Source organism: Callospermophilus lateralis, chromosome 1, assembly GCF_048772815.1.
Source record: "Callospermophilus lateralis isolate mCalLat2 chromosome 1, mCalLat2.hap1, whole genome shotgun sequence".
Taxonomy (NCBI): domain Eukaryota; kingdom Metazoa; phylum Chordata; class Mammalia; order Rodentia; family Sciuridae; genus Callospermophilus; species Callospermophilus lateralis.
The window spans coordinates 126559440-126584912 of NC_135305.1; the positions used below are offsets into that span (position 1 = coordinate 126559440).

The window sequence follows — 25473 nt, forward strand, 5'->3', positions numbered from 1 at the left end:
CTATGCCTGGCCATATTCCCTCTCTGAGCTTATCAGTTGACCAAGTTCAGAGTGAGTGCAGATGGTGATGATGGAGATTGTGGTAATGGTTGTGATGGTGAAGATGGTGTTGAGGACCATAGTGCTGATGGTGCTGACGGTGATATTGAGGAGCAAGCAGATGGTGCTGCTGTTGAAAGGAGCTGATGTGTTCAGTTGGGTGTGCGTCAGGCACCTTGCTGACCCTCACACATGTCGCCACAGGATGCAGTCAAGCCTTGTGAAGCAGGCTTCCTCCCGATCCTTAGCAGTTGAGCAAAACTGGTGCAGTGCACCTTGTGCCCTTGAAATGGAAGAGGGAACTGAAACTTTGGAGAGTGGAAAGACAAGCAGGGGTCACGCCCTATAGCTGACTTGGACTACCAGTTAGAAATGAAACCTGGTAATACTTTCCCCAGGCCCTTAAATTGTTGTTATTATGTTACTAATGCCGACTTTTTGTAGAAAATATAGAATGTATGTTAAAAAAAACCACCCGAGCCAGGTGCGGTGGCACACACCTGTAATCCCAGCAGTTTGAGAGGCTGAGGCAGAAGGATTTTGAGTTCAAAGCCAGCCTCAGCACTTAGCACAGCCCTAAGCAACTCAGTGAGACCCTGTCTTTAAATAAAATATGAAATAGGGCTGGGGATGTGGCTCAGTGGTTGAGTGCCCCTGAGTTCAATCCTAACCCTAACCCCAGAACCAAAAACAAAAAGAACACAATTTATAGAAAATTCTGCAGCTGAGAAATTACCATTATTTTACATATGACTCAATTTTGTTTTTCTATATTTTTCCAGTGTAAAATGCTATTTGGTAAAAATAGCAAAAACAGCTTTAAACTTGTGTTTATTTGTTTGGACCCTTGCCCCCTGTACTGGGGATTTGGAACCCCAGGGCTGCATATGTTATACCTTGGTGCTGCGTCCCCAGCCTAACTCATGCCATTATTAAAGCATTTGACTTTCACTTAGAATTAGTTACAGACTTAAAAATACTTGGCTGCATTGACAAGTTTAGCTTGTTTCTCTCAGGCTGATAGTTTTGTTGTTCCTTCTCAGCTTTTATTGGAAGGACCTTGTATGGTGGTAATGGCTGTGTTCCCAGCTACTCCAAAGGCTAAGGCAAGAGGATCACAAGTTCAGGGCCAGCCTCAGCAACTTAAGGAGACCCTGTTTCAAAGTAAAATATAAATAAAAAGTGCTGGGGGTGTACTTCAGTGGTAGAGTACCCTGGGGTTCAGTCCCCCATACTACCAAAGAAAAAGAGACAAAGAAAAAAAGACTGTTGGTTTTCTATTGTACCTAACAAAAATATCTTACTGCTATAATTCTCCAGGGGTTCAGAAGTTGACTTCCCAGTTGCAGAATTAGGTTTGCACTCCATGTTGTATGGTGTTCTGCCTCTGCCCAGCTCCACAGCAGCAGATGCTCCCAGGTCTGGGGACCTGCCGAAGTCTGGCTGGGCACAATTCAGGAGCCACTTGTCAAAAGAAACAAACTTTATTTTTAGAACACACACACTAAACCACACAGCTCCTCAGGAAAAACCTTCAGAGCCCAACTGCCACCACCGGCTTCCCACAAGCCTCAACCTCCCCCCCCCCCCCACTGCTCTTGAGGCCTATTGGCTGGGTCCTGTGGGCAGAGCCAAAAAAAGTCCCCCAATGAGCAGCTCCGTGGTCTGAAAGGGCGGGGAAACAGCCCAATGAGCATCACCGCAGAGGAGCCAATCAGTTGGCAGCTGGAAGTTTGCTGGGGCCCCTTTTGGCTGTGGCTCTCAACAGGGTCCTACAAAGCGGAAGAGGTGGAAAGAGCACCCACAGGCTGCTGCTCATGCCTGACTGCACTTTTTTGTGGTTCTGGGATTGAGCCCAGGGTTTCAATGTTAGGCATAGAGAGGTAGCAGGTGCTCTGTCACTGAGCCCCATCACCAGCCCCTGGAGAAACACATTGTTAAGTTTTCCTTTCTTTGCAGAAATAGAAAAATGTGGAGTTGTACAAAGAAAATAAAAATTCACCCATATTCCTGGAGTGCTTTGTCCTCTTAAGCTTTTATAAAAGTGTGTTAAAGGACAGAATGGAAATTTTTTTAAATAAAGTGTAAACTTTATGAAAATTTAGCATTAAGATCTCTTCCTGGAGCTGGGAATGTGTGCAGCGCTCGCCTAGTGCTGTGAGGCCATGGGTTCGATCCTCAGCACCACATAAAAATAAATTAATAAAATAAAGGTACAGTGTCCATCTACAACTAAAAAATATTTTTAAAAAAAGAAAAAAGATCTAAAGATCTCTTCCTATTTTGTTGATTTTAAAACTTGCTTTTAATAAGTTCTGCATAAGGAAACATTGTGATAAAATGAGCTTTGGTGTTCACTTACTGTTTTGTTTAAATAGGTGATTTGTGAACGAAGCAAAAATAAGCCTGTGGAACTGAAAGAGCGGATCAGAGAGTACCTAAAGGGTAAGTTTGGGGATCGCAGGGGCCTGCACTGCGCCCTGTGTCAGGGCAGTACCACAAGTTGGTTCCTGGGCCCCAGAGAGGGTGCTGTGCCCTACCTCAGGGGCCTCTTCAGGAACCTCCACCCTTTTCTGCCACTTCTCTTTTGTGTCTGTTCTTTGAGCTCATTTCCAGAGTGGTCTGTGATGAGCCTGTCACCAATTGCTGCACATGACCTCTCCCTCGTCCTGTGGGTCTCACGTGGCCAGTTCCTCTGCTCCCTTCTGGTTGGGATGGTGGGTTTGGCTTTTGTTGGCTGATTTGTTTCTAGGAGAGTGCATCTGCATCGGGACCAGCCATCCTCTTGGCTCAACCTTTTAAGACCAGAACTCTATCTTGAAAAAAATAAAATGTGACCTATTTTCCTAGTGTCTGTTTTCTTGCTCTGTCTGCTTAAGCTTTCACGAAAGCCTCTCACAGGACAGAATGCGCAATGTCTGAGTGTGTCTTCTGCGGCAGTCCCTCTGCAGGGCTGGGAGGAGCCAGTCTGCTCTCTGAGGCCTCCCTCCTCTGGTGAGCAGCTTCCAGTGGTGACGCCTATGCTGGTGGCCTGTGGGCCTGACGGGTGGGGAGAGGGCTGGCTTCTGGAGGCCCTTCTGCTGTCCTCCTCTGTGTTGCTTCCCTGAGTCTCAGGAGACACCCTGGAAGTGCCTTTCCTTTACTGTCTGGAGGTTCTGCTTGTTGGGTGAGGTTGCAGCTTACTGAGACCATGTGTGCCTGCTTCTCCTGCTTATGGCACATAGCCATAGCTGTCCCTTGGCACTGTGTCTCAGGGCACTTGCCCAGCTCAGTGATGTTGTGGCCTCGCAGCCCAATTTTACTGTCTGGTCTTTTGTAGAAATAGGTGCCAATCCCAAAGAGCTGGACCACCACTGTTCTCTGATCTCCTCTAGTCCTGATTATACTTCCTGTGTACGTACCTGTATGTAGAGGAAATGGACCCAGGTGGCAGCACTCCCTGGGCCGTCTGGGCATGGCCAGAGGCCCCAGGGTTGTTTCAGAACATCTCTAAGCAGCCAAACAGACTGACCCACTCTGGCATTTTAAGCCACGCTTTAAGAAGTGCCTTATGTCTTAACACTGGCATTACTCTGCTACAGTAGTGAGATAGTTACTCGGTTTGCTAATGCCTTTCCTGTTGGAGACCATAAAAGTGTGAACCCTAAGATCTGCTGATCCAATTGTTTTCTAAGGAGACGATTATGCTTTGCTATCCAGCTTTTCCGAGCCCCCAGACATCTTCCTTGGTCCTACTGAGGGACTCCTATAATGCTCAGGCATTGGTCAGCCTTGATGGTCAGGTTGTGGCCTGCCGCTCTTTAGATTCACACACCAGAGAGCGTGCTGCAGATGGCCTGTGCTGTTGCACACTGCCCCTATGCCACCACGATCCACGCTTGTATAAAGAGAGGGAAAAGTCCAGGCATGCACCTTTGAGAAGGCCTGAGTCCAGTCCCCAACATCAAGGTACTGGGGGTGGGGACTCAGGGTGCTTCTCTGACCCTGACTGAGCTGCCTCCCCAGTGCTTTCAGTTTATTTTTTAATTTGAGATAGAGCCTTGCTGAGTTGCCCAGGCTGGCCTGGGACTTGTGATCATCATGCTTCAGCCTCCCAAGTAGCCCCAGTCATAGGCGTGTCCACCACGTTGGGCACGAATCTAGTTTTTTTAAAGATCTTTTTTTTTTTTTTTTTTTAGTTGGACACAATACCTTGATTTTATTTATTTATTTATTTTTATGTGATGCTGAGGATCAAACCCACATGTGCTAGGCGAGCACTCTACCACTGAGCCACAACCACAGCCCATGAATCAAATTTTGTAGATGTAATTTTTCTTGTTCTTTCTTTCTCTCTTTTGTAGATAGACAGAATACCTTTACTTTATTTACATATTGTTATGTGGTGCTAAGGATTGAACCCAGTGCCTCACACATGCAAGGCAAGCACTCTGCCACTGAGCTGCACCCCCAGCCCCTAGATAAAATTTTTCTTTCCTCGGATGCCAGGGATGGATCCCGGGACCCCACAAATGCCAGGCGATTGATCTATTGCCAAGCTATAACCCCAACCCCCCAAAAAACCACTATTTCATGTCTACTAAAAGAAGAACCTGTCAGTTACTTGTGAAGTACATGCAAGATGCATTACGATCTTGGACATTCCAATGTGAGACGCAGTGTTTCTGTTGCTGTGGTCTCAGGGATCCTCTAGGTGAACATACAGTACTTCTGTGATGAAAAAGCTGCAGGGCGTAAAAACTATCATAAGCATGTAAAGTAAATGCCCAGGTGACCTCTGGGTCATGATGGGCAGTGCCCCGCTTGCCTCCACTCGCGTGGCAGGGATGAGATGCCAGCTCCTCCCCGAGCTGCCTCTGGCCTGTCTTCCACAGTCTCCTTCCTTCCCCACTGCTTTCCTCAGGAAGATGTGAGGCTTACTACATTCCCTGCGTCCTGCCCAGAGCACACAGGAACCTGGTCCCTCTGTCAGGCCAGGAAGCAGGAGCCTGTGACTGATGCCTGTTCTTCCTCAGGTCACTACTACGTGCCACTTCTGAGAGCAGAAGACACTTCCTCTCCAGTCATCGGGGAGCTATGGTCCTCAGACCAGACGGCCGAGGCCTCAAACACCAGCCACTGTGGAAGTGACCCCAGAGAACCTGTGCTGACCCTGAGAGCCTTCGCAGGGCCCCTGAGTCCAGCCAAGGTGAACTGCTGTCCTGGCTGTCCCCATACCGCAGTGCCGGCTGCTCCAGCCGTGCTTTGACTTGGTCGTGGAAACCCAGAGTTCCATCTGAATTTGTTTACTCCGAGGTGATGGCAAGGCTTTGGGACGTTTGCCGTGTTGCTCAACTGTCAGCTGGGTGTGTGTGTGTTGGGAGCCCACCTCTCAATACAGCAGTTTACCTGGCCAGCCCCTCCTGTGCCATCCAGCGTGGTTTTCCTGTCTCTGAGCACCCAGCTCATGCTGCACGCGTTGCCAGGCCAGGGCGGCTATCCAGTGTCTCTCGGGACCCCTCGCAAGCTCACATCCCACTCTTTCTCCTGATTGCACCTCCCACCCTTTGCTCCCAGAGCTTGAGCTTCTAGCAGCCCCTCCCTTTGCCCCTGAGCTGAAGCTGCTGGTTTGTACCCACATTCCTGGTGTTCAGGTGAGTCCCTAACAAGTGGTGTTGCTAGGTCAAAGGTCATATACATTTTTAAGTCAAAATACCATTGGTAGCTCTTTCTCCAGTGAAATTTTATACACTGACATGTACATAATCTCTTGTTAAAAGCTTTCTAAATAAGCCAGTGTGATAGTGCAGGCCTATAATCCCAGCTACTTGGGAGATGGAGGCAAGAGGTGACACTTTAGAGCCCAACCAGGACAACTTGGCCAAATACTGTCTCAAAACAAATAAACTTCTCTTAAGTTATTGGTTAAAATGTCTCCAAGATGAGTTATATGAGCTGAATTAATCAGAGCTCTAGTAAAAGTGACTCAGGAGACGGCATCTGTTGTCTTGTGTGATAGGAAGACATGGTACCAGGGAGGGCAATTCAGCCAGGCCTGCTGACCTCAGGACTAGGCCTCAGTCTTGGGCCCTCTGGGCTGGGGCTGACTGCAGTCGGGTGGCCTCTCCTGGCTGTAAGACAGGCAGCCACATGGCTGCAGGCTGCTAGAGGATATGGGCACAGTCGTGGAGATGGCTATGGGGTCTGCATGATGTTGGTTCTGAGTGCTGGGTGATCGGCACAAGCCACAATGTGACCACACTTCTCTCTTTGTAGGCAGAAGACTTTCGGAGACTCTGGAAAACTCCACCTCGAGAGAAAGCAAGCTTCTTCCACAGCGTCAGGAAATCTGACCCAGAAAGAGGCATTGAGAGAGTGGGAAGGTACTGGGGGAGCTCCACCAGGGTGCAAGTGGTGCAGGAGCGTGTGCAGTGTGGTTACTTACTGATTGACAACCAGGAGCCTACTGTGGCTGCTTCAGAATGACAGTCTTCTGAAGACACTTTCTGGGAGCTATTACAGTCTTTTCTTCAAGGCTAAATACATTGCGGAACCAGGTTCTGTGGTGTAATTCCAGGGACTTGGGAGGCAGAAGCAGGAGGATCACAGGCTCAAGGCCAGCCTCAGCACCTTAGTGACCCTGTCTCAGAACATGGGTTGGGGGTGTAGCTTAGTAGTTGAGCATCTTGGCTTCAGTCCCTGTTACCACCAAAAAGAAGGAAGGAAAAACTTTGCAAATGTTACACATGCTGCAATTTGCTTTGCAGAACCATAAGATAAAACATTCCCTTCCCAATCTTTGAGCAGTCCTACAACTTTTCTGTGAGATCTTAACATTTTGTATAAGGTACTCTGTGTATTGTATTTCCTTTGAGGAAAAAAAAAAAAAAGATTAAGTGCCTTCTGCTTAATCACAAGAGGTGACTTGTGATGGAACAAAGTCCACAAAGGCAAAGCTAAATTATAGTGGAATCAAATAAAACTTTGTTGGATTGTTGAGACCTTTTCTCAAAATAAGTGTCCAATTTGAAGTTTACAGCTTGAACCTACAAAGGGCCTTTACATTTTATGTACGTGGCTAAAAAAAACATGTGTTGGTGGGCTCTTGCTCTGTGACCTTTTTTCTGTGAAGTGGGGTGGTGTGAGGATACCTGGGGCTTTGGACTCTTTGAGTTGACTGTGTGTGGTCCACTCCATCACCAGCAGCTCCTCAAGGGACACTGCTAGGTCTCATCCTGGTGAAGAAGTACTAAAAAATGCAAAATTAATTTTAGTCCCAAGTTTAGGACAAAATACATACAGCCAGGCCCCAGTGCCAGGTAGTGGGCCCACAGCGTTGTGCATAATAGGTAAGAACTCCACCCGGGCTGCACCTCAGACCAGAGATAGCACAAGATCATGCCCAAGATCGCAGGCACTGCTTAAGACATCAGGTGGCTATTTTCTGTGCATTTGGTTCTGTGGGTATTTTTTCCTGTTTCTCAACTGGTATACTTGTGTTTTATTTTTTACAGGGAGCTAGCTCATGAGCTGGGGTATCCCTGGGTTGAATACTGGGAATTTCTGGGCTGTTTTGTTGACCTGTCTTCCCAGGAGGGCCTGCAGAGACTGGAAGAGTATCTTGCTCAGCAGGAAATGGGCAGAAAGAAGGCCTGCCCCCGAGACCAAGCCCCGACTTCTGGTGAGCAAGTATGATTTGGGGAAGCTGCAGCCCCTCGGGGAGCATCCATCTGTCTCTCTTCTCTCCTGTGTTTTTATTGTAATAATGGGCACTTTCCTCGGACTCACGTTGGGGTGTCTGTACAGGTGCACGTTAAAAAATACCAGCAACAAGCAGCATGTGCTTCTGGCTCTTGTTCTTACCCAGATGCTTCCCTCTGGGCTGTTTTTCCAAAATGCAGAACAGCTCATGTTGTTCTAGATGTGGTGTTTCTCATGTAGTTTTTCTAAACATACCTTTATCCTTGAGTAGACTGCATAACTGCAGGGAAAAGGCCAAGTTCTGGAATGATAGCCTCCTTGTCAGACCGCAGGGTGCAGGGCAGCCCACAGATGTCAGCAGCACCATCAGCACAGAAGTCAGGTCTGGGTGCAGCAGCGGGTGGAGTGCATGCTTAGCATGCTGGGGGTCCCAGGTTCAATCCCTACTGATGTAAAACATTCTTAAATATTAGTAAGAGAAAAGTTTTTAAAATACCCCCAAAATGAAATGGACATAAACATATTTCCAGTGGAAATAAAAACATGTATCTCCCTAGTGTCACACAGACCTTTAAACGCACCCCTTGTTGGGACGGCATCCTCCCAGGCCCAGACATGGCAGGCCTGCCTCTGGGCAATAGTTTGCTCTGTCCAGAGTCTCTCTCTCTCTTTTCTTTTTTTTTTTTTTTTTTTTTGGTACTGGGGCTTGAACCCAGAGGCACTTAACCACTGAGCCACATCCCCCAGCCCTGTTGTGTTTGTTTTTAGAGACAGGGTCTCACTGAGTTGCTTAGTGCCTTGCCATTGCTGAGGCTGGCTTTGAATTTGCGATCCTCCTGCCTCAGCCTCCCAAGCTGCTGGGATTAAAGGTGTGCACCACCGCGCCCAGCCAGAATCTCTGCAGGAGAGGAGATGCTCGCATGCCCTGCTTGTGAAGCATCAAAAGGCTGACACTGCTCAGTGCTCAGCAGGGTGGGACTGGCTGAATGCACTGTCGTGTTCCTGCACAGAACTTAAAATCACGCTTCGGAAAAGTGATGAATGATTGATGTGAATCAAGGCTTAGCTATAATGAAAGATGTGTAAACAATGACAACAATCAGTGGGGGACCTTTCCATGTGGCTGTGTCAGTCAGCCAAAGTCAGAAAGCTCCTTCCTGAGAAGCATGGACCACATTCGAGTGGCCACTGCCTTGACAGCATTTCCATCCCGGGAGGACGTGCTGCTCTCAGGTAGTACTTCTGCACGCCACCCACAGGGAGAGGATGTGGTGGTTCTTAGGGGATTGTTCTGGTTGCTGTTTCAGGGCCCAGCAGGGTCTCAGCTCCTGCAGGTGTGAGCTGGTGCCCACCACAGCCATTCCTGCCCTTGAGGGGGATGGCCCAGGAGCTCGTATCGGCTTGTGGTGTCTCGCCTTCCCCCTTTCCCATGGGTAGTGCAGGTGATTTCTGCCTTGAAATCTGGTGAGGCTGTGGGTTAAAGGGTGGTTTCTTGCGTGGGTCCCAGGTCTGCAGTGCACTTGAGGATCACTCAGGCCTCTGAAGTGCCACTCTGTCACCCTCACAGGTAGCAGGAAGAAGTGCAGCAATTCCATTTCTGTGGGGGCATTTCTAGATGAGGACAATGACGTGAGCTTGGAAGAAATTACAAATGGGCAGAATGCAGCTCCCCATCAGAGCCAGCCCACAGTCAGTGCTTTTGGAAACTTGGAGCACAGTGGCCTTTCCCAGGGGCAGCAGGCAGACCCAGTGGGAGCCTCAGACCAGCACCATCTCCACACCAGCAGAAACAAGTTCTGCAGTCCCTTGACCCATAGCAGGATCCCAGGCGTGGAGAAACCAGAGGCCCTCAGTGGAGAGGAGGCCCTTTTGTCACCTGTCTCCTGTTTGACTCTTGAGTTTGATAAAATGGATTTGCGAAATCTAAAAGATAGCCTTTCCAAGACAGCAAATAAAAATATGAAAACTAAAGATAAGATCCTGACTTCAACAAAGGACATACCGCCTGCTGCTGCAGTCGGACTGGGAAATGACCAGATGAGGACAGATGGTGAGATGTCAGCTGGTCTGGCAAAGATGTCCCTGGACCCCAACAGTCCTGAGTGGGGGAACCAGCAGATGTGCGGACCTCAGTCCCAGCCCACACCCCTGTCTGCATCCTCCCCCTCCACAAGGGACAGCACCAGGAGACTATTCCTCTTTGGGTAAGTGTGTGGCGCTCTTTGCCCAGGTGGCACTGTCTGTAGTTCCTCTCACCCTTCCCCGCAGTTTGATTTAATGTGCACTCTGGTTCCTCTCTGTCTTGAGTTCATAGCTCTTTCATTTTTTAATTGGTACTGGGGATTGAACCCAGGGGTGCTCTGTCATTGAGCCATCTCCCAGCCTTTTTTTTTTTTTTTTTTTTTTTCTCTCTGAGACAGAGTCTCGCTAAGTTGCCCAGGCTGGCCTGGGACTTGGCCTCCTGCGTGTCTGGGGCCACAGGTGTGTGCAGCTGCCCTGGCAGGAGTGTGCACCTTCTTGCTATCTTCTAGAAGGCTGGACTGGCTGCTTCTCGTGTCTGCTGTTATATGCTAGGAAGTCAGTGCCACCAGGATTAAGTCTGTCCTAAGAATAAATTTGTTTTAGTAGGCAGAGCTTCCTGTCCATAGCAGGATAGATGTGCCAGTGTGGGGCCAGCTGATTAGTGACCTTCTCCTTAACCTCCTCATTCTCAGCACAGGACAGTGGGGTTGCCATGCCCTGTCAACCAACTTCTTGCTCCTTCCAGCTGATCCCTGAGGTGGGAATGATTTCATGGTTCACGTGCCCGAGTCAGTTTGGTTCTTGTACACCATTCTGTTCACTTGCTGGGTTCTAGAGTTTAATGATGTTTTGAGAGGCTTTGTTTTTGTTTTGCAGTACTGGAGACTGAACCAGTAGTGCTACCACTGAGTTGCTCAGACTGGCCTTGGAATTGTGATCTTCTAGCCTCCACCTCCTAAGTAGCGGAATCACGGGTATTTCTGCATTTTCTTGTATCCTTTTATTATGCATTCTAGAGAGGAGCCATCAAAACTCGATCGGGATGTCTTGGCAGCTCTTGAACGTGCAGATGTCGACCCTTATCAGTTCCCAGCTGTGCATAGATGGAAGAGCACTGTCCTGTGCTATTCCCCCTCAGACAGGCAGAGGTGAGGAGGGTCTGTCATGTGGTCACTGTTGGAAATGAGGTCTGGGGTGGCTGTGGTTGGAGACTGGTGGTCCTGCCCCATTGCAGTCCCGTTGGCCAGGCCACCATGTGCAGTCCTTGGACGTGGGCCTGGGTTCCACATGGCCATGACTCTCACATGGGATATGTCTCCAGTTGGGGGAAAATGAGAATAGCTGCTTGAGTGTTCGGAGTGACAGCAACCACGTTTGCAGTCAAGGTCACACACCTCTTTTTGGAACATCTGCATGTGCACATTCCTCACCTTCCAGTGCCCAGGGCCCTAGGTTCAAGAGCGCCCCCCTCTGCACTGTGGTGGCCCCTGTCCAGGCATGGTGTGTGTATCAGGTCCTGGAGCCTGTTCTCCTTGAACCTCCACTCTGCAGGTGTGCCCGCTGAGGTAACAGATCTTATTCTGGTTTCCGTAGTTGGCCAAGCCCTGCACTGAAAGGAAAGTTCAAGTCTCAGCTGCCAGATCTTGGATGCCCTCACAGCTATAATCCAGTGCGAAGCGGTGCAGCCGGCAGCAGCCCTGGAAAACTCAGCCATGCTTCCTGTTCACCTGGCCTGGGAAGCCCCAGGCGCTATAGCCCTGCACATGGGAGCCATCTCCGCAGGGTGGCACACATGGCCCAGCTCACAGCCCTGTAGGGTTGGCACTTGCTGCAGAGGCTTGGGGTTCCTAGGCTTATTGGTCAAATTTCATAAAGGAGAGAATAATTTATTAATCCTCACTTTGAGGGTATAATTTTAGAAATGCAAATGTTCTAAATAAAATTTACATTTCTGATAAACGGAAGAAGTTATCAAAAGTACACTCAGATACGTGTTTCGAGTAATGATCCCGGGTTTGTTGTTGGGCAAAGGTGCAAAGGCCCTTAAACAGCAGGTGACCATCACTTCCCAATACTGAGCAGGCGCCATGGACAAGAGGTGACTGGCCCTGAGGTCAGCATCACCCTGTAGCTCTTGTGCTTGCCTCTACTAGAAGGCTGGACTGGCTGCCTCTTGTGTCTGCTGTTATGTGCTAGGGAAGTCAGTGCTCACCCAGACAAGGGCGAGCTGCATGTTATCTCGCCTTTTCTGGGGCAGCCGCATTCTGGTGCAGGATAATGGCCAACATGAATGGTCTGCAAGTCTTCCTGGATGGGCAGCAGGGAGCCAGTGAGCTTGCCTGTGTCAGATACTCAGTGGTGTTCAAAACACTGCTGATCAGAGTAGTAGGTGAAAGTAGCTTTTCTCTTGGAAAAAAATGTCTAGCTATTGGGATCCATGCAGATGGTCAGAAAACTCACCAGCACATGAGCTGACCCTCTGCTTCCCTTAGTCACCAGCTTCGTAGTGACTATTAATCTGTAACCTGTTCCCTAGCTTTGAAATTTGTCCTGAGAATTAGTTAAGCATAAATTTTTCTATTGCAGATTGTACAAGTGGATCCCACGTTTAGAATTCATTTCAATTGAATTTCCTTGAAAAGAGCGTTTTGATGCAGTACAGAAACCAAAATTTAAGTCCGTTCCAGTTACTTGTGGTGTTGATGTTAACCTTTTCCCTTGGCACCAGCCTGGGGAAGGTCTGTCCCTAGAGCATGTGGGGAGCAGGAAACACTGCCAGCTGCCAGGGTGCCTGAGGTAGGGTGGCCTTGCAGCAGGCCAGTCTCTTCCAGGTGTCAGGACAGTGGCTCCCACACAGCATTCTGTGGACATGTCCAGTGTTTGATCCAAAACAAAAACTGCTGCTGCTCTTGCCAACCTCAGTGCCTTTTGTAAATCATTTTTAATTTTCCCGAATTTACTTTTTGAGACTATAAAATAATATTAAGTAGGTATTCCTTTTCTTATGTAAAATTGCTGAATTAAACTGTGTAAAGAAAAAAGTTTTATTTCATGTGATAAACATGTTAGTTGAGAATATTGGAATTAATATTTAGGTCTTAAATCCAGGTTTGTCACACAGGGTGTTTTCATTGTGCCACAGACAAGCTCTGGACACAGGACGGAATAGCACAGTCTAGACAGTGGCATCTTAAAAAGGCATCTCTGTTCTAAAAAAAAAAAAAAAAATCAAAACTTGGATATTACACTCAAAGAGATGCTCTGTTTTCTCCAAAGTCTTACCTTATTATTCTATATATTGTTGTAAATGTGCAGATTGAAATTAAATAGTTTTTGCTCTAATTTTACAGACTCCTGTTTTCTGTAGTTTTAGGCCCCTTTGACTATTTCTCCATTTGTTTGAACCTATCCTCAGTAAATGCTTTGTTTCCTGGGTGATCTTGTGTCCTTTTAAAAAACTACTGAATGAAGTAAGTTTATTTTTACACCATGCCTTCAAAAGATCTCTCACCTGTGGCTGGGCAGAATGTTTTTTAGTGAAACTTTGAGCAGTGTTTTGATGAAACAGTACATTTACCTGAGGGATTGATTTAGTTGGAATTTTCATTTGGGGTCTTTTGGTTTTGTTTTAAGATGGGGTCTCCATGTAGTGCCCAGCTGGCCTCTTGAACTGCTGGACTCCACAGTGCTGGGACTATGGGCACACACCACTATTCCCAGCTTATTTGCCTTTTTCTTCCCCTTTCTTTACTTACACAGTCATAAGAAACACTGGTATCAATTAAAGTAGCACAAACTTTATAGCTGCATTTGGCAGTGGGAGGCCTCTTTTTGTGAGATGGCATGTAATCTTCTATCACAGGAGAGTTGGCACCCTGTCAGGGTAGGTGTGAGCCACCGGAGAATGATTGATTAGTAAAGAATAAGAGAGCCAGAAAAAAAGGTTTAAGGAGACAGAGCGCCTAATAGGTCCTCCAGTCCACATAGGCGCTGGAACTAAACAACTGAAAAATGGCTCTGGTCTTTTATTTAAGGGAGCACATCAAAGACGGGACTAGAAGCAAACAGGTTGATTGGCATCTTGGCAAGCTACACCCATCTCCAGGAGGCTTTGTGACTCCAGCTTGTTACCCATCTCCAGTGCAGTGCTGAACTCGGAGCTAGGTAGGAAGCCACATGTACTGGGCAGTCTCAAACCAGCAGGAGTTCTGCTGGGAGTTCCCAGGTACCAGACTTTCCGACCTAACAGCTTCCATGTTGTTTTTAGTTCTTGCACAGTTGAAGGATGGCTCTGGGAAGTCTTTGGTTTGAAGATGATCATGTAAGATATTCCCCACAAAGAGGTGGATGGGTGGAATCCAGAACAAGTCCTCACTCCTCTTTTCAGGGGAAAAGCAAGCTCAGGTGCCACTAAAACAAACAAGTGCCCTCTACGCTGGCAGGGACCATAGCCAGATCCTTTTGAATGATGATAGGTCTCTCCAGAAACATTCACAGCTTTCTTGGACAAGGATTGATCAGGGCCTAGTGTGGGCGTCACTTGAAGCATCCACTTGAGCAGTCCTGGGGTACCAGCTGCCATCTCAGTTCAGTTCCATCAGGTCGTGCAAGTTTTGTTTCAGATAGAGGGACTGCTGTTCCCACTGTTTAAGAAATCTCCGTCCATCCGAGCATGGCTTCTGTCCCCAGCATGGTTCCCACGTCAGTGTCCTAGAGACCCTGGAATGAAGCCATCCAAATGGTGAGGTCCCTCCATGGGTGTGGATGCTGTAGAGACTCTGGCGTCCTGCCCCTCTGTCTTCTCCGTATCCAGCCTTCAGGAGTTACCCTGCTATGCGGAGCCAGCAGCCATCCCCACCGCCAGGACTGAGGTCAGGTCCTTACCACTGAGAAGGTGAGCGGGGAAGACCACTCTGAACAGCAAACACAAGGAACAGTGGAGAAGAAAGTCTGCTGGGAATTTATACGGTGGCGCCGCCTGTGATGGCCGCGGCTCGGGACTGCGAGGTCACAGCTGCCCTCAGCAACTTAGCGAGGCCCTGTCTCTAAATAAAATACAAAAAATGTCTGGGTACATGCTCAGTGGTTAATCCTGAGTTCAACCACTGGTACCAAAGGGAAAAAAGCGAACAACAATGAAGCTTCATACAGGGCACAATCGCTGCGAGCTTCTAGAAAGGGGTGTAACTTTCCAGACAAAACCGACTTCAAATGTAAGGTCAGCAGTTTTCATTGTGGGGATTTCTTGCAGGAGCATCTGCAGATTGCTAGCTCTTCTGGTCATCCGGTGACTTCTAAGTCTTTCTACCAAGGTCTCATTCCAGCTCCTCTGCTCCAGGGTACCCAGAATCCCAGATCCTCCACTCCTCGCTTGCGGCATATGAGATGGACTCTGCGCGACCCAGAAGTGAGGAGCAGAGCGGAGGTGAAGGGCAAGGGGGGAGTGAGGCGGAGGTGAAGGGCCAGGGCAGAGCCAAAGCCGGCGAGTTGCAGCGAGGTATGGCTGGTGTGGAGGAGGAGACCCTGGCCTGCCACCACCCTGAACTGTGTCTGGTTCCCATTTGCTGGCTCCGAGGTCCAGGGAGGAGACTGTGCCTCGGAATGGACTAGGCATCCGAGCAGGGCGTGTGCAAAAGCGGAGGCTTCCCCGCAGCCCTGCGATACACACATCCTGCACCAAGTTCCGCACAGGCGGGCTTAGCCCTGCCTCGGGGTGGCAGGACGCTGAGGTACCCAGGCTGAGGACAGACAAACGCCCAGCAAAAGGGATTTCTAGTGATGCCACTGCTGTGTCCCGGCACAGGTTTCCCGTTTTCTTTAAAACAATCACAATTTGTACTTTTAAAATTTTATTATGTAGTTATTTCCAAAGAGGCCAGAGAAATGGATCAAATATCCCAATTCATTGTATTGATTACTGAAAGTGTTAGTGAGCACTTGGTAGAAACTGGACTGTGTTTGTTGAATTAACAGATATTTGGGGTAGGCATATCATGTCCAAATGTTAACCCACAAGCCCAGAAGATGAACTGTGGCCAGGAGCAGACTAGGATGGAGATGTCAGCCCTGGGTATCTTCCCTGCCTGGCCATCACAAGCCCGCAGTCCCTGCCTGGTATGGCCAACCCCTGGACATGGCATTCTAGACTCACTTCCTCTCTCACCCAAATCCACTGTGCAGCTGGCCAGTCCCTGTGTCTTTAGATCCTACAGCATCAGGATCTCTCACTCTGGTGAGAAATTGGTTTTCAAAGCAAGAACCCAAATGAGGAATAGGTTTTAATTGACGAACACTGAAGTGACAAAGGCTTTTCAGAATAAGAACATGTGAATGAAATGAGTTGTTTAGAAAGCTTGTCCTGCTGCACCAGCTTGGGCGGAGCCCAGAGTCACTTGCTGCTGTGGCCACCCATGCAGGCCTGCCATGGTGGTCCAGAGGGATGGCAAGCAGGGCTTGTTCAAAGCCCAGCATAGGTTGTCCTCTTGCCTGAGAAGGTCCTCACCCCACACCCATGGGGCTGTCCTGGCAGGCCAAAGGAAGGAAGTCAGGCTGTCTGGCCTGAAGGTCTCCCTTTCAGTGGGCCAGACACAAGTGTCCCCAGCATCTGAGACGTTCCTACAGCCTCTTCCTCAAAGCTGCACTGCAGCCTGGACAAGGAACAAGAGGGAAGGCTACACGCAGAGAAGGGTGGAGTCCCAGAGGGGCCCTCAAGACCGGGTGATCTTGTTGGGGGGCATGAACCCCGTGTCCCCAAGGGTCCTGAGTGCTACTCGGCCATCCGGTCGGATCACGAGGTGGGTGATGCTGCCATTGTTGAGGGAGAGACGGAGCCAGCCTTCTGGAGGGAACTGCAGCGCTCTGCGGGAAGAAAGAACATGCCAGAGGAAGCTCATGCAGAGGGGGCCACAGCGCCCTGAGGGACAGGCAAGGCCCAGACCCTGGAGCACCAGAGCAGAGCAGACACTTCAGCTGGTCCCTTGGAGGGGGAGCTGGTCCCTCGAGGGTACTCAGAGGAAAGGGCCCCTGGATCCACCAGGACTCCACCAGACTCAAGCTGTGTGATCAGCACAAACAAGTTCCTTGCAGGGCATGCAATTTTATTTCTTCTTTACAATGTAACAAGTAAGAGGACAAAGTACACTAGATCCATTTCTCATAAAATTCAATGTTTTGTGCCAGGGGATGGAGGTGCAATCCACAACCCTGTAGCATTTTCATGCCCTTAAAAGTGCTTATTAGGAACAAAAAACACTTGCTAAGAAGCTCAGTATCACATCTTCCTTGAGTCACCAAATGTCCTTCATGCTTCAGAAGCCAATCTGATCCTCAAACCCAGTGGACATGGTGACATTTTTCTGCTGCAGGTTTGGTGAATGTGTTTGTTTTTTTTTTCCTTTTTTTAATACGGGGTATTGAAACCCAAGATGCCTCACCACTGAGCTATAAGGGTCTAGCTGGGGCTGGGGCTCAGTGGTACAGCACTTGCCTAGCATGTGTGAGGCAGTGGATTCAAATCCTTAGCACTACATATAAGTAAATAAATAAAGGACAATCAACAACTAATAAAAACATTAAGGAAAAAAAAAGGGTCTAAGTTGCTGACTGGCCTTGAACTTTTGATCCTCCAGCTCCAACCTCCTGAGATTTCAGGCGTGCACCACTGTGGCTCCATGCTGCTTTTTAAAATCCTCTCAGTATCACCCCTCATAGTTTGCAGGGCGTGCTCCTACAGACAGCACAGTGGAGACCATGTGACTGCGTGGCCGCCCTGACTGCCCTGGGGAACTCCATTCACGGGGCTTCTGGTGCATCCTGGCATCAGGGTCACCTCCCATAACTGTCAGGGTTCACAAGATAATGTGGTGTCAAGAGCACACAGAGTACCAGAATGGCCTGATCACAAGCAGGAAGTGCACGACACAGGTAGCAGACAGGGGACGGGCCATCCCGGGAACCTTGTTCTTGCTGCAGGTTGAGCACAACACCCCGCCACCAGCCGCATCCCTTCCTGCCACCATGAGCCAGGGGAGGATCCCAACTCCCCGACAGCTTTGTGCATTGGGGGGGGCACTCTCTGACTCTGGGGATCCCCCACCATCCTTGAGCTTCTAGCTGGAACACATATGGGATGCCTAAGCAGATGGGTCACCAGAGCCCTGTGGACACACCACAGACAGGAAGAGAGACCGCCTCACTCCAGACAGTACCACTGACCAGACTCTGGGTGCAGAGGAGAGGCAGTCCTTGGTGACGGAAGCCCTGCTGAATGTTTTCTAGTGGATCCACTGGTGGAGACAGGCTTCCACTGCTTCTCAAAGTCTGCACTCTACTGAAATTTGGTCAGTCCTTTTACATATTTGAAGTGCAAAAGCCTTCCCATCAAGGGGACATAGACGCTGCCTTGGCATTCATGGAAAACAGGCTGATTCCAGAGCTAAGACCAATACAATACATGAGTCATGCCAGGAGCAGTGGCGCACACCTATAATCCCAGTGACTCAGGAGGCTAAGGCAGGAGGATTCCAAGTTTGAGGCCAGTTTCAGCAATTTAGTGAGACCCTTGGTAACTTAGCAAGACCCTGTCTCAAAATAAAAAAAATAACAACGCCTGGTGATGTAGTTCAGTGGTAGAATGCCCCTGGGTTCAATCCCCAGAATCAGGGGGAAAAAAAACCCAAACATACAAGCCCAGAACATTCCATGGTACCAGAGTGTAGGGAAGGTCCAAAACATAGGTGACCCCGCAGAGCAGCCTGAGCAGCAAACAAGTCGCACTTGTGATCAGCACAGTCACAGTTCACGACCCAGAGAGCAGACACCAGCACAGGCAGTCACAGTGTTGGGAAATGGCCCGGTGGCCTAGGTGTTCAAGGCCCTGGGCTCTATCTCCAGCCCCTCAAAGGCAAGAGAGAGAAGAAACAAACAATTCAACACACCCAAGGAAGAGGCGCAGCCCTCAGAAGGTGTTCAGGGAGGAACAAAGAGTGCAGGAAGCAGAATCCCCTCCGAGCTAGTCTTGGTGACTGTTGCCAGGGTCCCCTTAGACCCTCCCAGACGCTGGCACCAGCTTGAGGGGAAACAGGGTTTTTGCACAGTCCCAGGTATCTCTCCATCACCAAAGGGTTGGAAGCCCAGCATATAGTACCCTGACCACGGCAGCTCTACCTGTCCACCCAGAAGACCCTCTGACACCAGGGCCCCGTCCACCTGTGCTGTTCTGCCAAGACAATCAGAGAAACCCCACCTCACAGACGTTTTCCACCAGAGAGCTGACCAGACTGTGTGACAAGGCCTGGAAGCTCCCAGAGGAGACAGAGGGGCAGCCACACACCCACAGAGATGGCAGGCGGCAAAGGGAAGGGACGGGTTGTGGTCTGGGCTTTTCTCTAGGTCTACACCCTCCAGCCCTGTGGGCCAGGCAATGCCTACCTGCAGACAATGTAGCGGATAACATTGGCATGGCATATGAAGATTTCATAGCTGTCTTCCTCTTGCTTGGCATCTGCCCTGTGGATGTAGTTCCGGAAAGCAGCCTCAATCCGAGCACCATCTTCGTAATACTGCTGGGGGCAAAGTGAGGACCATCAGGGGGAAGCAAGGCAACGTGGCCATCAGAAGGTACGTCCAGCCCTTGCCCCAGTGACCCATGGGGCAGTGTCTTTACCACAGCTTCTGGCTTCCAGTGAGACACAGGAGGGTCAGGCTCGATGGGTGCACCTTCCCGCAGCAGGTCTGTGCTGACTCTGGAGACACCTGAGGAGGAGCACAGTGTTTTCTACTCCAGGAGCCACCCTGGGCCCTCCCCTGTGGGCAGCATACACCCCAGGCTGCACTGCTCCTGTGCAGAGGCCCCTGGCCCACACTTACCTGGCAGGTGCTTGCTGATGATGTCTGTGGTCTCCACCGCACGGGTCATGGAGGAATGGATGATTTTACTAAACTTCAACCCCAGGCTGGCAAGTCGGAGCCCCGTGAGTTCAGCCTGTTCCCGACCTTGAAGGCAAATACCCCAGAACCACATATACCTTGATCCCTCCTTTAGCCAGTGACACCCACATAGGATCACGTGCCCCCCACGGTCCTGGGCCTAGCAGGGGTTAGGGCCTCGATGAGCAATGCCAATAAGATCATCAATTCAACTGTCCTCAACCCCATGCAGAAAAATACACCTCAGTCTATTAGCAGTAAGGAGCAGATGTGCCCCACTGTTGGAGTCCAGGCAGGATTTACTCTGCCTCAACCAAGTCCACACAGCGTAGAGCACCATGATGGCTACCGGCCGTGTGACACCCTGGTGGCCAATACATACACACTGAGGATTCAGTATCACTGAGTACCAAGCAGCTCCAAATATAGGTGCTTTCTTTTAAATGTATTTTAGCATCTGGCTGGAAATCGCCAGGAAGTCAGTTTCTGTCAGATGCAGAGACCTCTGCGCTTGGCGCTTCCCTTCCTGACTGTACAGTGTTTCAGGGAAGGAGCAGTCTGCACGAGAGCAGGCCAGAAAACCCTTTCACTATCAAATTTTTCCATATGAGCACAGATGGGGAGACCCCATCCAAACAGAGGAACTGTTCAGGCTAAGCTCAGCCAGGCACAAGAACAGTGTCTGCAGGGCCAGCTACTAGAGAAGCTGAAGTGGGAGGATCGCTGGAGCCCAGGCATTCGGGGTCAGCCTGGGCAACACAGAGAGACCCTTCCTCTACAAAGGTTGAGTCTAGACTCTCCCCACACCCCTTGCATCTCCATTTCCAGGATTTCTCCACAGGTGCACCTGCAGGCACGAGACACTGCTGCCCAGCAAGCCACCCAGATGCTGCGGACAGCTTGCAGGTGCTGGGCAGATGTCTGCAGGCTGGGCCATGAGCCTGGCACAGAGTGCAAGAGGCGCCACTTCTGGAGCAACAAGAGCATACGCCTTGCTGGACTGGGAACTGGGCCTGACCTCATGCATCAAGACACCACGGCATTTGCTTGAGTGTTTCCTTCAGTGCTGGGGATGGAACCAGGGACTCCCCCATGTTGGGAAAGCGCCGTGACACTGAGCCAACCTCAGCCCTGTATGTTCTGGCACAGGCACGTTAAGAAGCCTGTCTCCTGTCCAAGTTCAGCTGAAAATCACAGGTAATGATGATGTCAAAGTCTGGGCTAGTGGTCCCTGAAGGTTCAAGGGGACCCATGCCCCAACACGCTCAAGGCTGACCATGGGGATCAGCTGGGCAAAAGACCTAGGCACATACCTAGTGGGGTCAGAGTGCGGTCCTTTTCCAGGCAGCCGTCCATGTGGTACTGGGAATGCCTGATGAGGAAGATGTGCCTTGTGGCCTTCGCCCTGTAGTGGTCCAGCCTGGACGCCTGCTCCTCCTCTCCAGATTCCACGTTCCTCTTCCGCAGGTTGACCAGAGAGAGTGGCTCTCGCCTAGTATTAAAGATACGATGGCTGGGCTGGGGTTGTGGCTCAGTGGTAGAGTGCTGGCCTAGCAAGCGTGAGACCTTGGGTTTGATCCTCGGCATCACATATAAATAAATAAATAAAAAGAAAGGTATTGTGTCTGACTAGAACTAAAAAATAAATATTAAAAAAAAAAAAAAAAAAAAAGATACGACAGCATGTGCTGTGGCCTCTGTTACAAATCCCTGTGAGAACTCTGCCAAGACAGTGACTTCTCCAGAGAAGCCAAGGCAGCCGGGGGTAACACCTGCACACACCGTCCACCTCACGGCTGTAGCCAGGCCTGTTCTGTACCTGGCAAAGCCTTCCTGCAAGGTGTGGCCCAGTGAGGATGAGCAGGCCATGGACAGGAGGACTCAGGGCCAGTGTTAGAAAGGGGAGCCATGTGCGGTGCAGGGGGGCCTGCAGGCTAGGACTGCACTGTCTGACTGAGGCCACTAGCTGTGGGCTGTTTAAATTCAAAGTACAGGTGGCCCCTGAGTCTGCGGTATCCGCGGTCAGCACCAGAAGGGCACGTTTGGAAGACGATGCTCCTGTACTGGACACGTGCAGGCTCTTTTTCTTATCACTGTTTCCTAAGCAATATAGCATGACAACTACTTACATGAGGTCCATGCTGTATTGGGTGTTGTAAGTAACCTAGGTATGATTTAAAGCACATCTGCATCAAACACTACACCATTTTACATAGGGATTTGAACTTCCATAGATTTTGGTATCCACAGGTCAACTGTAATTTAAATTAAATTATAATTGCATCTAAGCATACTTTATCTGATTTAAGTGGGGTAGTGGCTGTCAACTGGCACTTGGCGGGGTAGGGGTCATGGAAATAAAAGTACTAAAGGTTAAATGTGGGGGGCAGGGAACTTGGCCAGAATCTACCTGGTAGAGACTGTGGTGGGAAAGGAAGGTCTGGAGGGCCACTGACCCTCATGACTCAAGGATCATTTAGGCAGGGTTAACTTGGGGTGCTGGTCACACACCAAGCAGAGGTATGTTAGAAGGCACTGGGGAGCCTGAGACTTATCCATGCAAAGCTCTGGGTATGGGGGTGAGGGCACAAGAGACAAGCCCCCTATATATTACCTTCATTGTGCTGCGCATCCCTGCCTGCCACCAGCCCTTCCATCCCCAAGCTCATCTCCCCATCCCCAAGCTCATCTCCCCACCCAGAAGTCTAGCATGGCAAGCAAACAGGGAGCCTTGCTGCAATCAAATAAGGCTGCACTCAACTTTAGGTTAATTTCAAACAAGTTCTTTGACCTCAGAGTGAATGTTTTCCTTTAAAAGTCCTGAGAAATTCAGAACACTTTTCTGATTTTTTAAAGCGAATGAGTCAGGCACAGTGGCGTACGCCTATGATCCCAGCAGCTCAGGAGCTGAGGCAGGAAGATCACAACTTCAAGAATGGCCTCAGCAACTTAGCAAGGGCCTAAGCAACTCAGAGAGACCTTATCTCAAAATAAAAAGGGTGGTGGATGTGGCTCAGTGGTTAAGTGACCCTGGGTTAAATTCCCAATACCAAAAGCAAACAAAAAATAAAAAAGAGAATGACTACAGTCTAACCACAAGTGAAACATCAGACAAACGCCAACTGAGGGACCACCAGGAAACTTCCCCACCATCATGAAAGGAAGTCTGAGAAGCTACAAAGTTAACAGGAGCCCAGGGACACCAAGAACCAACTGCCATGTGGGACCTGGGAACAGAAAGCAAAACTAACGTTATCTCAACAAAGCACAGACTTCCATTATTATTGATCAGGATAGACTTATTAATTGTGATAAATCTACCATACTTAATGTTAAAACATTAAGAACAGGAAATTAGATGTGGGATATAAAAGGATTCTATTTGCAACTTTTTTATTATGTAAAATATTCCAAAATAAGTTTGTGTTTTAATTAAAGATTAGCCAGGCACAGGGGCACATGTTTGGAATCCCAGCAACTTTGGAGGCTGAGACAGGAGTATCACAAGTTCAAGGACAGCCTCAGCAATTTAGTGAGGCCTTATCTCAAAATAAAAAATAAAAAATAAGGGGCTGGGATGTGGCTCAGTGTAGAGCGCTCACCTAGTACATGCAGGGCCCTGGGTTCAATCCTCAGCACCACATAAAAAGAGATGAATGGAATGAAGGTATTGTGTCAAACTACAACTAAAAAATAAATATTTAGAAAACAAATTTTTAAATAAGTAAATAAATAAATGGACTGGGGTTGTAGATCAGTGGTAAAGCACCCCTGGGTTCATTCCCCAGTACCAATAAATAAATAAATAAAATTAAAGGTTAAAAAAATAACTATGAAATTCCTGATACAACTAGGGATATGATATTACTTACCTCTGTGCCCAATTTCTAAGTGTCAGTGTAGAGATAACAGCTGCAGGTACCTAGGAGGTTTAACTGGAACTGGGTAAATCCCACAATAACCAATCCCTGCCTCTAAAGCAGTCTCTCTAGTAGAAATAGAACCCAGCAGCATATGTAATTTTAAGTTGTCCAGTAGCAGCATTAAAAGAATAAAGAGAGGCTGGAGTTGTGGCTCAGTGGTAGAGAGCTTGCCTATCATGTCTGAGGCACTGGGTTTGATCCTCAGCACCACACATAAATAAATAAATAAAGGCTCTAAAAAAAGTGAAGAGAAACAAGTGAAATTGAGTAATACACTTTATTTAATCCAATATACTAAAAGTACTGTTATTTCAACCAAATATTGAAAAACTGCACTGCTTCGGGTTTTAAACTTATATTGACATTAAATAAAACTAAAAATCCTTGTGTAATCACAGGAGCATTTCAAAGGCTCAATAACGACAAGTAGATGATGGCCACAGCACTGACCAGATCCAAGAAGCGCCTGGTCTACTCTGGCCTCCTCCTAGCAAATGGACCCTCAGCGGGGTGGACCCTCCTTGCTCACTAGCCCTCAGGCACCAGCACGGTCATCCTCACACTCGGACCCTCAGGACCACTAGTTACAGCCATCCTAACACGGGACGCTGTCACTCCAGACACAGCTGCTATGGCACACAGACCCCGGGCACAGACTCCGGCACCTCGGGCACGGACCCCGGCACCCGGGCACGGACCCTGGCACCTCGGGCACAGCCGCCCCAGGTACGGACCCGGCACCCCGGGCACAGACCCGGGCCGACGTCCACCTGTCGGGCGCCCACACGCCGCCGCGCGCCGGGGGCGAGGGGAAGGAAGCCCGCCGCCCGCCGGCCCCGCGCACCTGTCCCAGTTTGGGTCCCAGACGCCCCGGCACGGCCGCGCGCCCCCCGCCCAGGCCGGCGCCTCCGCCGCCCGCGGCTCCGAGTCCCCGCCGGCGCGCGGCTTGCCCACCGCCACGGCCGAGAAGAGCACGGCGGCCGAGCCCCCGGCCAGCCCGCAGGCCGCCAGCTGCAACGCCTGCCGGAACGCCATGCCGCCGTCCGCGCCGCCCACGGCGCGCCGCGAGGGACACGCTTCCGCGCGCGCCTGCTCCGCTGACGGAAGCCCCGCCCCGGCCGCGGGGGCCGCTGGGAGGGCGCGGCGACCGCTGCGGTGGGGGAGAGCAGACCCGGGCGTGTGCAAGGGAGGCGGACGCGGCCATTGCGCGGTCCGACTCCGCCGGTTCCTGACGCGAGCGGCACGGGTCCTTTCACGCCCCCGCCGTCCGACGCCGCCCTGCTGGCGGCAGTTGCTCTGGAGACCGCGGAGCGACCCTCAGCCTGGGAAGGCGCTGCACCTGTGGGTGCAGGCCGGCGCCCGCCTTGCTGCAGGCGGAGGGCGAGCAGCGTGCGTCCCGGGGCTTTGCCCTGGCAGAACAGTGCAGCTTCATGGACCTTTGTATGGGTTCATTTTGTCCAAAAATACAACTAAAATATTATTTATCAAGGTACCCAGAACTGAGGATAATAAAAGTGCTTCTCTTTCTCTTTAAACCGTGTCCAGTCCGTGTGACCACCTTTACATATTTTCCGTATCCCTGGTAAATGGCCACGTGGGGACACTAACAGCCTCGCTCCCTGCTTTCCTGTGTGCCTGGCAGCTCCGGGTAAACGTGTGTGAAATGAACCGAGTGAAAGCAGGCCGTGATAAGCCAGAAACCCAACAGTATGAATTTGCATTACTTTAAAAAAAACACTACCCCCAATTTTTTCTTTTTTCCTGGCTTCACCCTGACATCCTGAGAAGCCATATGTGAAAGTGGTGGCAGAGAATCCTGCATCTGAATCCAGGATTCACCAGTTAGCGGGTCTTGCCTCAGTTTCCCCATTTGTGAGATGGA

At 49.8% G+C, this 25473-nt stretch overlaps 2 protein-coding genes across 6 annotated transcripts in view; one reads left to right on the plus strand and one right to left on the minus strand.

Moving 5' to 3' along the window:
• Ankle2 (ankyrin repeat and LEM domain containing 2) overlaps positions 1-13051 on the plus strand; it is a 30921-nt gene extending 17870 nt beyond the window's left edge. For all 4 annotated transcript variants that reach the window (XM_076838528.2, XM_076838554.2, XM_076838544.2 and 1 more), the window contains 7 exons: positions 2418-2484; positions 5055-5227; positions 6295-6401; positions 7533-7699; positions 9287-9923; positions 10758-10889; positions 11335-13051. In XM_076838528.2, coding sequence (XP_076694643.2) covers positions 2418-2484; positions 5055-5227; positions 6295-6401; positions 7533-7699; positions 9287-9923; positions 10758-10889; positions 11335-11557 — 1506 coding nt within the window. In that variant the 3' untranslated portion in view covers positions 11558-13051. The remainder of the gene's footprint in view (positions 1-2417; positions 2485-5054; positions 5228-6294; positions 6402-7532; positions 7700-9286; positions 9924-10757; positions 10890-11334) is intronic.
• A 2522-nt stretch (positions 13052-15573) lies between these two features.
• Pgam5 (PGAM family member 5, mitochondrial serine/threonine protein phosphatase) lies at positions 15574-24638 on the minus strand. 2 transcript variants are annotated; one of them, XM_076866173.2, is made up of 6 exons: positions 24436-24638; positions 20982-21160; positions 19609-19734; positions 19406-19494; positions 19171-19301; positions 15574-16599 (listed from the first exon to the last, which is right to left on the minus strand). In XM_076866173.2, the coding sequence occupies exons 1-6, from the start codon at positions 24624-24626 to the stop codon at positions 16449-16451; spliced, it is 867 nt and encodes a 288-aa protein (XP_076722288.1). In that variant the 5' UTR covers positions 24627-24638; the 3' UTR covers positions 15574-16448. The 2 variants fall into 2 exon arrangements, with proteins under 2 accessions (XP_076722288.1, XP_076722278.1); XM_076866163.2 differs by having other exon boundaries at positions 19171-19304.
• Between the last annotated feature and the right edge of the window lie 835 nt (positions 24639-25473).